The sequence below is a fragment of the Poecilia latipinna genome, unplaced genomic scaffold, assembly GCF_001443285.1.
Source record: "Poecilia latipinna isolate Pla-1442-1.1 unplaced genomic scaffold, P_latipinna-1.0 Scaffold4516, whole genome shotgun sequence".
NCBI lineage: Eukaryota > Metazoa > Chordata > Actinopteri > Cyprinodontiformes > Poeciliidae > Poecilia > Poecilia latipinna.
Window position 1 is genome coordinate 29,318 of NW_015117132.1, and position 10,011 is coordinate 39,328.

General features: G+C 38.0%; 1 protein-coding gene and 1 long non-coding RNA gene across 2 annotated transcripts in view; both read right to left on the reverse strand.

Annotated features, from left to right (window-relative positions):
• The window catches only part of LOC106942745 (tenascin-X-like), a 19,394-nt gene extending 15,416 nt beyond the window's left edge, over positions 1-3,978 (reverse strand). The window contains exons 1-3 of the mRNA XM_015026081.1: positions 3,921-3,978; positions 3,586-3,807; positions 1,885-2,142 (exon numbers count right to left, since the gene is read on the reverse strand). Of these exons, the coding sequence (XP_014881567.1) occupies positions 1,885-2,142; positions 3,586-3,807; positions 3,921-3,978 (538 nt within the window). The remainder of the gene's footprint in view (positions 1-1,884; positions 2,143-3,585; positions 3,808-3,920) is intronic.
• A 3,406-nt stretch (positions 3,979-7,384) lies between these two features.
• Positions 7,385-8,211, reverse strand: LOC106942747 (uncharacterized). The gene is made up of 2 exons (XR_001423710.1): positions 7,994-8,211; positions 7,385-7,915 (listed from the first exon to the last, which is right to left on the reverse strand). It is a non-coding gene; the product is annotated as an uncharacterized LOC106942747 (long non-coding RNA).
• Positions 8,212-10,011: the final 1,800 nt, after the last annotated feature.

Consider the following 10,011-nt stretch of genomic DNA (forward strand, 5'->3'; position numbering starts at 1 on the left):
TGCTCTCAAACACAGAGAAGAGACTGAATGTGTATCTGGTTCCAGCAGTGAGAGATGCGACTGTATGTGTCACTGGTCCATCTCCATCTGGTGAACTGATGTTTGTCTCTGATCCATTAAACTGGAGAACAAAGCTGGTGCTGTTGTTGATTTTATTCCACTGCAGAGTGATGCTGCTCTCATCTTGTGCATATTGTGTGAGATTTTTTGCATTTTTAGGAGCTAAAAGAAAGACAAAAGACATGTTGTTAAAATCTAAGAATTACATATGATTTGAGAGTCTGGATATTTATACTGAGGTGGAGATCAAAATCTTAAAGGAAAATCTCAGTCTCTTTTTAGCATCAACCTGACATCAGATGCTAAATAGACACAATTTTCCAATGTGACAGTCAAATTTCCTCTCTTTTGCTTTTATCTTACACCTGACTACTCATGACTTTAGCTTTTTGTGCTTGATTGTTATAGTTCTTCATGTTTTTAGGGTCTACTCACTGTGAATGTAACCACTGTCTCACATTATGACAGTACTGCAAATAACTGAAAGGTTACGTTTAAGCCCTTTCTGATTCAAACTGCGCTGCTCCCTGGATGTTGGCTCTCACCAGAAACTAAATTTCTCTGTGTGTAGTGGCAATGTTGGTCATGCATCTTTTTACACTTTGACCTTGATGGAAATCAACCATGTGGACAAATTCACACGCTCACTGCGTGGCCAAGGAACAGACAAGAATATACTCCACCTCCCAGAATTCCCTGCATTTTTTTTAAATGATTTGTTCATATCAGTTTAAAATGAACATATCACATGTTGATATAAACAAATGTTTTGAATGAAAAGGAGAAGTTGGAAGAAAATAAAATCTTATATAATTTATCCCTTCTCTCAAAAGACAATTCACTATACTGTAAGCAACTAAGCATCAGCCAACTATCCATATAGATACATCTTTATGCACATAATAGGTAATGTATATAAAAAACAATTAAGATATATTATCTTTGTCATAATACAGGAGTATTGAGTCAGTATACTTCATAATTCTTTGATAGAATATCATATTTTATCACTTTCTTGAAAGTAAAAATGTATCTACTCTCTTTGGTTTCTTTAGACAGATTGTTCCACAGGTTTCACACCCAGGTGTAACGTAAACCCATTCATCAAGGATCCCTTTAAAGTATCGGACCTCCAGTGACATTAAAAAGCTTTAAGCACAGAAACAAGAACCTGCCTTCTGAAGATGTTTATAATGGTAGGAAATGCAGATCACTGCATTGCAGAAACCTCGCTAGACAACTGTCCTGAATTTGATGGCCAAAGGAAAAGCTACAAGACTTGTGGCTCCTGATGTTTGTGTAACCGGCAGTCGTATTAATCGCGTGCAGAAGGCATATTTGAACCTGATCTTCAGAGAAATTGAGGTCAGCTGTTTGTGTATTCAAGATCTTATCACTAAGAACAATGATCTTACTGTACCTTTCATTGACTTAGTTCCCATGAAAAATTGCCCTGGAATCTGAGATGATGTGCTGTCCCAGTTCTTCAGTTTCAGTCAGTGTACCTGGACTTTATTTGAACCTGAGAAACCCTGAGCTATATTCACTGAAGAGGGATCTAAGGAGGAGACTTTGGTTCTGGGCAGAGACATTAGCTTAGACGAGCGATACCCAAGTGCTGCCATCTTGAAACATTCCTTCGCTGGAGAAGGAGTGCATCTAAAAGCTGCAGAACAGTAGCTCTGTCCTCTAAGCACAGCTTGCTGCAGTCACTGGTGAGAGTCCAACAATGAAGCCAACCTACCGTGTCTCCCAGATCTCCAAAGGCCCAGACGGTGCTCTGCAGTCTGGAACAGATATAAAATGTGTTTGTTTAAAACTTACCAGTCGCTGCTGCAATGCTGACTCCACTGCTTCTGATGCTCTCAAACACAGAGAAGAGAGTGAATCTGTATTTGGCTCCAGCAGAGAGAGATGATACTGTGTAGTTCACTGGTCCATCTCCATCTGATGCTCTGATGTTTGTCTCTGTGCCGCTAAACTGGAGAATGAAACTGATGCTGCTGTTGACTCTATTCCACTGCAGAGTGATGCTGCTCTCATCTTGTCTCAGTAATCTGAAGCCTTCTGGATTTTTAGGGGCTGAAAGATGAGTAGTGAAATCATCCCATAGTTTTTAGCATTTCATTGGCCCGATTTTACACCAAAACAAGGATGTTGTTTTCATTGTTCAATCCAACTGGATACATATTCTGTATGTGGATGTTTAACAAATATTTGGCCACAATGGTTCATAAAGAATTAGTTATTAGCTGCACAATTAAGGAAAATCTAAAATGGCTTTGTGCAAGATGTGGAAATAAAATAAAAGTCACTGAATTATATTTTATCAATGAAAATAGAAATGAGAATTGGATTGTATAATAATGTTATTATAATATCACATATTTTACTGCTCTTTCCCAACCAATTCCCTCTTGCTCGCAAATATTCCTTGACTTCCTTCATAGCTACGTTTCTCTGTTCAGATTGAATGCGTCGTGCAAAAACAGTCAATATAATTTTAACACATTACGTTGTCTGTAACAGATGAATGGTAAACTCAGTGAGCACGCTTCATCAAACCATCCTTCTTGGTTCCCAAAAGCCGCAGCCGTACACGTTGCACCAGCCGAGTTTGGCTGACCGTTAGCCCAGTACCGAAACAGAGATGTGCTGCCATCGGACCACAGCTTTTCACGATATAAGCCAATCCACACATCCTCTGACCCAGTCAGGTTTTTTATTTCATTGTTTTCTGTCAGAGTTCTTACACTGTGAAAGAAGGAGAACCGCAATATTATAAAAGTTCATTTAAAAAGGAGAAGAAAAAAAATCACACACCGGTCACGTCTCTCTTGTCTTTGTAAAAACAGATTTAAGTTTGCAGTTACTGATTGGACGTACCATGCAAAAAAAAAATCTGTAACTCAGATAAACTCATGCTCCTTCTCGCCTTGTAAAAACACCAAAAATATTTTATAAAATATAACAAAATAGCAATAAAAAAAAAACTTCAGTATCAGTGTTTTCTGTATAACCGTCTGATGAACAAGTTTGTATTTAAAGCATCAAATTCTAGTTGGCCGATTCTCCAGTGTTATTTCAGTATTTGACATACCTGACGAGATCGATGTAAGTCCCTCTGCAGTGTGTCTGAGCTGCAGTCCAATTTTTGTATTCATTAACCAAAACAAAGGATGGTCTGTTGTTTACAATACCTGTGAAGGGAAAACGTTGACAACATTCCCATCAAGTCAAGTTAGGAAACTTTATATATGTAGGGCATTTTAGAAACAAGTCGATTTAAACAATGAAAACAAAGTACATCTACTGCATTGACTGGTTGCAAAATAACAACATCAGAACAAACTTCAAGTTAAAACCAGTTTAAAGTTTATTACGAAACTGGGTCGTTCATGGAAGAAAAAGAGAATGTTTGACCTGAGTGGTATAATCACGAAGCAACTGCGTGAGTTGATTGACTATGGTGAGGGTTGGTGTGGTGTGCATAGCTACATGAATAAAAATAAAATGATAGCTTACCATTGTAGCAGACAAAGTGAAATGTGCTGCTGCAGGGGTAGTCGTGCCATTTCCCCGTGGAGGAATACAACACAACACAGTTCTCTATTCCACCAATATTGGTAGGTTCTGCACTGTCCCAGTTTCTAAATGTTGACGCTCCTTCCCCATAGAAGCTGCTGTTGCTTAGAGACCACTTCCAGCTGTTTACCAATTCATCATAGAGGCCAATCCAAGCCTTTCCTGTAACAATTGTAGAAAACAGTTTGTGTCTCGAACTGCTGAGTAAGACAAACTGATAAGATCCATGCTCTCTCACGAAACTGGTTTTACTAAAGAAGTTATCGTTAACCCACCTGTATAGTTCAAGTTTTTTACAGCTTCAACGTCAGCTGAGTTTTCGATGGTGGCCATGTCCGTGTAGTTACGTCTGCAGGCAGTTTGAGCATTTCCCCAGTTCAGTGATGTCCGAATAAAGTAGTAGTGATACGTTCCGGCAAAGCTAACTTGCAGCAGAGTGCCTGGAAAAAATGAATATGTACATATTTATGCAGACTACTTCTGTATAAACCCTCTTTCTATTGAAGAAACACACACAGGAGCAAAACCTTTCTGGGACACACTCATATTCTGACGGAAAGAGAAACTGGAGGTAGTGAATGTTGCCTGTAGGGTCAACAAACTCTTCCCTAAGTTCAGTAACACGGTGAAACTCTACCTTCAGACAGGCGTAAGCTTTTAAGGTCAGGACAATGCTAGAAATCTTAATGTGTTGGTCAGTTGCACAATTTCTGCTTGTGGCCACTAAATTGCACAGTTTTCTTTCAATACCAATGCATGTGAACACTTCCCTCAAAAAAAAAAAAAAAATTGCGACAGCTACACTTTGAGTGTAAAATGTGTAATTTTAATTTAAAAATGTTAATATCAAACATAAAACGGCAAATAGATTTCTTTCCTGGGAATTAAAGTATATCTGAGCCTTTAATGCACGCTGCCTCATTTCTCATTGCTGAAGTGTCATGTTGTAAAGAACCTCTGTCTGCTTGCTTGGTGACAACAAACTATGCAAACAATCTTGAAAGATTGGCATGCATATTAACTACATAAGAAGAAAAATATTTACACTTTATTTTCCTCATTCTAACTCAACCTTGCTTTTTCAGAGGTGCTGGTAAGTCAGTGACCATGATATAAAAGAAGCTCAATATTATAAACAATCACAAATAGATATAAAAAAAATACATTTTACAAACCAGTGAGCCCAACGAAGATCAACCAATGTTCCATGAATGAAATCTTAAAAAAAAACAAAGAAAAGAAAAGCAGACTGATATTTTCGACATGTCTAAATTTGAAAACATGACTTGCATTTCACACTAAAAATATGAAACACTAATTACTGAGGTTATTGATAGTTCTTGGCTTTCTATTACTGATCTCTTCCCACTTAAAAAATATCTTGCATGTGGTGCAAACCACATGATACTGGAGTCTGCAGCTGTTCAATTAAGTTTTTACAAGTGGGCATGGTTTCGTATCAAGAACTTGTCAGATTGATTTTCTTTTTTTTAAATGTGACATTTTTCCCCACGTTCTCTCAAACGGGAATGAGGATGTGATGAGAAAACCAAACCAACTGAGGAACTTAGGTGTTACGGAGATGTTACCTGAGGCTTTGTTTACACAAGATTTCTGATATTATTCTCAGTCGACCTGGGAGTAATTGGGTGTGTGAGTGTGTGTATGCCATCCATTTTTGTATGTTTTTACATTATGTGAGTGGATGAGGATGGGAACATGTGATTGTGTCTGTCTGTGCCTGTTTATGTCAGGTTTTCATAAATCTACAGGTCACGTCAAAAGTGGGGCCTATTTTCCTCATGTCACTTTGACTGGCCGAACAATTTATTTATTTCTTTACAAAAAGACATTTTACACTAACTTTGTTTAGAACCCTGTGGAATATGTGGGACATTTTGAGTCATTTTGCTACCACAGCTAAATTTGTGACCTCCTAAAATTAATTTAAAAACTAATAATAATAATAATAATTTTGGCACATTTAGGGAGGCAGCGGCTTTGACGCGGCCTGAGCCCACCGTGCGCCACATGCCTGGCATGTGGCGCACCTGGAGAGATCAGGAGCAGAGAAAGAGAGAGAACCGCGGAGGATCACAAGCAAGTCCCGCAAAAACCCAGAACGCAAGAAGAACCCAAAACTAACCTGGATCATACGGCCTTTGGAAGAGACAGACGGGCACCAACAAGAAATTGCGGGGAGCCCACAGCACGCCTTCACCACAAAGCCAAGTGGAAATAGTTCTCATATGAACACCTGCATCACTCACCGTAAGGCAGTGGTTCTCAAAGCAGGTCTTCAGGGATCACAGCCTCCAGTTTCCCTTCTGCCAAACACTTGGCGTGAATAAATGAACTTATTGGATCATTTTATGGCATGCAGAGGAGGCAGTCATTTGAATCAGGTGACAGAGGCACAAATACTCCCATGTGAAAATCTGTTCCCCCTGCTGCGTCGGGAGCGCGCACAGCTCTCTCTCTCTCTCTCTCTCTCTCTCTCTCTCTCTCTCTCTCTCTCTCTCTCTATATATATATATATATATATATATATATATATATATATATATATATATATTACTCAAGTAAAAGAAAAAGGTAGTAAAACTACTCTAGTACCTTTTCAAAAAAAAGTTGTAACTTTTTAAATATCGACATCAGGTATCTGATATCAGGCTACTTGTTAACAGGCTTAACGTGCTTAGCTAGTCATCTTTTAGCCAACATTACCTGCATCCAACAGCTTTACTCAACTCTGTCGGTTAGTTTGGGGGGAAACTGTGCAAAGTTCTTTGCTTTTTGCGGGTTTTCTGCCATGATTCTAACACACCTGAGTACTGCAAAGGTGTAAACCCAGTGCGAGGGTCTTAGCGCTCATATTGCGTTTAAAGGCGGCTTACAGCTTAACAACTTAAACAGTTTTGACTGCTGAAAAACGAGGCAGAAGGCACATAAGTGCGGAAGCCCCCTACTGTATCAAATCATCAAATCGACATAGGAGTAACAGAGAGTTGGCCACTTTAAGGTAAAAACAACAAACAGCTTCCAGTCCGGGGAAGGGGAAGGGGGTGGCCGGTGGCGCAACTGCACATTATTCAAAGGAACTTCAGGGTGAAGGTCCGACGTTTTCCCTCCTGCCAAACACCTGACTTGAATAAATGAACTTATTAAACTATTGTTGGCATGCAGAGGAGGCAGTCATTTTCTCTGCATGCCAGATTATTTTAGACAGCTGACATATTTGGTTTCACCCATATGACTTTGCAAATAAAGAGCAGCAGAAGAACAAACAGTTAAGGAGTTTTTGAAAGAATAATTATTTATATTAGTTCATAAAATATCCCTGTTTTTAAACTACATAGACAGACTGAGTTATCAATAACGGTATGAAGAAAAGTAGGAGTCTTGAGAAAAGGCTCATTGTTAGGATTGAGCACATCCTCATTCTTGACTATCAGTTACCAAAAGCCAACATGTTTATTCATGTACGTTTCACTTTTTACTTGATCTTTAAGGTAAGGTTAAGATAAGAGAATAATCCAGTTCAATCATGCAGTAACAAATGTTTTAATCTGGTAGATTAAAATTCCTGGCAGTTTCACCCAAAGTTTACTACATATAGGGGGAATAATATCAGATTATAATCCTCTTAAGAAAATTTTGATTCCTATGTATCAATTTATGTTACTCAGAAATATCCAACACATTCTCACTCCCAACTCGTCACATATTGACGCTTGGGCAGGTACCCTCGGCGTCACATATTGACGCCGAGGGTACCCCCTTGGCGTCAATATGTGACGCGAAGGGTTCTCTCATTGAATGCTGTACCGTTCCCTAAGCGTCCGATACTGACGACTTAGGAACGAATGGGCTCTTTGCACCTAAGGCATTGACGTCACATCTCCAGGAGCTAATGCGGCTCACTTTTTTCCGCTTTGAGTTNAGCAACAGGAAGTAAGTGGAAAACGGTTAACAGAAAGAAACAATGGATTGTGCTTAGGGCCAAAACGAACCAGGACCAAGTGTTTACAAAGAGAATAACACATCAACTTAAAGTACAAAACAAAAACCCAGAGGAAAATGTCTGTAATTCATGAACCAGAACTATAATTCATCTTTATATAGAGTGTTGGTATTAATGCAGCATTTGCTTACAGTCTTGTTATTTACCTGGCCAGGTCAACATAATTCTGACGGCAGAATTTCTGAGCTTCTGTCCAGTTTACTGAAATGCTACTCAAAACATAGGATGGTGATCCACCTACTGTACCTGTAAATATATGGATAAGATGTAAGAAAATAATAAACTTGAATTGCTGTATTATATTTTATCTTTCTATCTACTTACCATTATAGCACACAAACTGCCTTGTTTCTGTGCACTGAACGTCATCCCATCGGCCCACAGAGCCATTAAACTGAACACAATGCTGTTGTCCATACTGGTCATTGGGCTCGCCAGGATTCCAGTTCCTAAATGAATATTCTCCAGGACCATAGAAGCTGCTGTCATTTAGGGACCATTTCCAGCTGTTTATTGTATCATCATAGAGACCGATCCATGCCTTGCCTAAAACAACAAAAACAAAAAACCCAGAAATGTTATATTAAAAACTCCAGTGAAACATGTTTATAGTCAAATATGATAAACTTTCACTAATAATGAAAAAATAATATGGGGTTTGTGTTTATGATTTTGTTGTCTTCCTTTTTCTAACTTAAAAACTCACCTGTGTAACTGGAGCTGGTACTTAGAAAATCATTAACATCAGCTGTGCTTTCAATGGTGGCCAGATCAGTGTAGTCCCGTCTGCAGACACTCTGAGCTTCTGTCCATGTTAGCGACGTGTTCACAAAGTAGTACTGATGGCTTTGGGCGCTAGCAACACTGAGCAGGGCGCCTGAAATAAAACCAATTAAACTTTAACAGCATTGAATTACAGGCATTACATTCATCTTCCTTATTTTCTCCAAGTGTTTTTTCTGTGGAAAATGTCAGTAAAAATAATGATTAAAAACACTTAATAAGCCTTGTTAGCCAAGCTTAATAAAAAATAACTCAGTTACATTTTGTTCACTGTCAACATTGACATTCAGGTCTACAATTTGTCCATCATGAGTCCATTCTAGAATTTGTTTTAATGCAGTTTCTGTCACCTGTGTAGTTTCTTAAAATCTCTCTCTCGTCTATTCAATGTCACATGCTGTTTTTATTTTAATGATGTAAAGCACTTTGAAATTCCTTGCTGCTGAAATGTGCTATACAAATAAAATTTGATTGAATTTGATTGAAAAATGACTCGGTAAGCAAGAAGAAACCACAAAGTAATCCTTCAAAGCAGGTTTGTTCATCTCCAGTGTTCTGGCACTAATACACCTAAAATGCAAAATTACCTCCTTTGCAAATCAAACTTCTGTGTTGATGAATTATTAATTCAGTTGTTTTGAATAAAGGAAAGATGTAAAACATGGTGGACAGTTTCACTAGAGGACAGCAGGCTTTAAAGTCATTATATGATTTAACTAATGAAGTTGTTAGGAGAAAAACTGCCAGCACAACGCAAAATATGTAAACACAAAACCAACACAATGTACTCAAAAATGTATAATTTAAACTAAAGCAGATATACAGTTACTAAATGCCAGAATAATGAGCGAGATAATCGTTTAACTTTTATCAAGTTAAGTAAGATTAGTATGCCAGTAAAATATTTGCAAAATCCCAGAAGAGGATTTCATTGGTTTATTAGCCAAGATCAGCGTTAAATGGAGGTTCACCTGTGGACACATTGTAAACACGCCGCTTAAACGCGCAGAACAGGCAAAACTTTTAAATTTTGTCCTATAGACCTTTGCATAGATGCTGAAATGGTTTAATTTTCCTCAGTGAAATAAGTCCCTTACCAACATCGGCTAAAAAAGCATTTAGTGAGAAAAATCACATTATTACTTCACAGGAAAAGAAATAAGCCAAACTACAGATTGAAAATGCACCTAGAATTAATACTAAAGCAGGTATACATCTCAGTTACATTTTTAGTAACAGATGGTTTTTTTTATGATGTCTTTTTGTTATCTTTTGCGAAATAAGGTGGAAGCTGAAAATTTAATGAAAATATCGGTTCAAGACATCACACTTTAAGTTATAACTCAGTAACAAAGTATTACTTCTGAATGGCACTAATAATTAGCAAGAACAAACAGCAAGTTCATGTTTTGGAGTAGACATCACAAAGCCCTGAACTAAGCAAAATAGAAAGTGTTTGTTCAAGCTACAAAAAAAATGCACTACTAGACCTATGAAGAAGAAATGAGCAGCAATTTATGGATGGATACGCAAAACAGTTTATCCTTGTCATCTGGTCT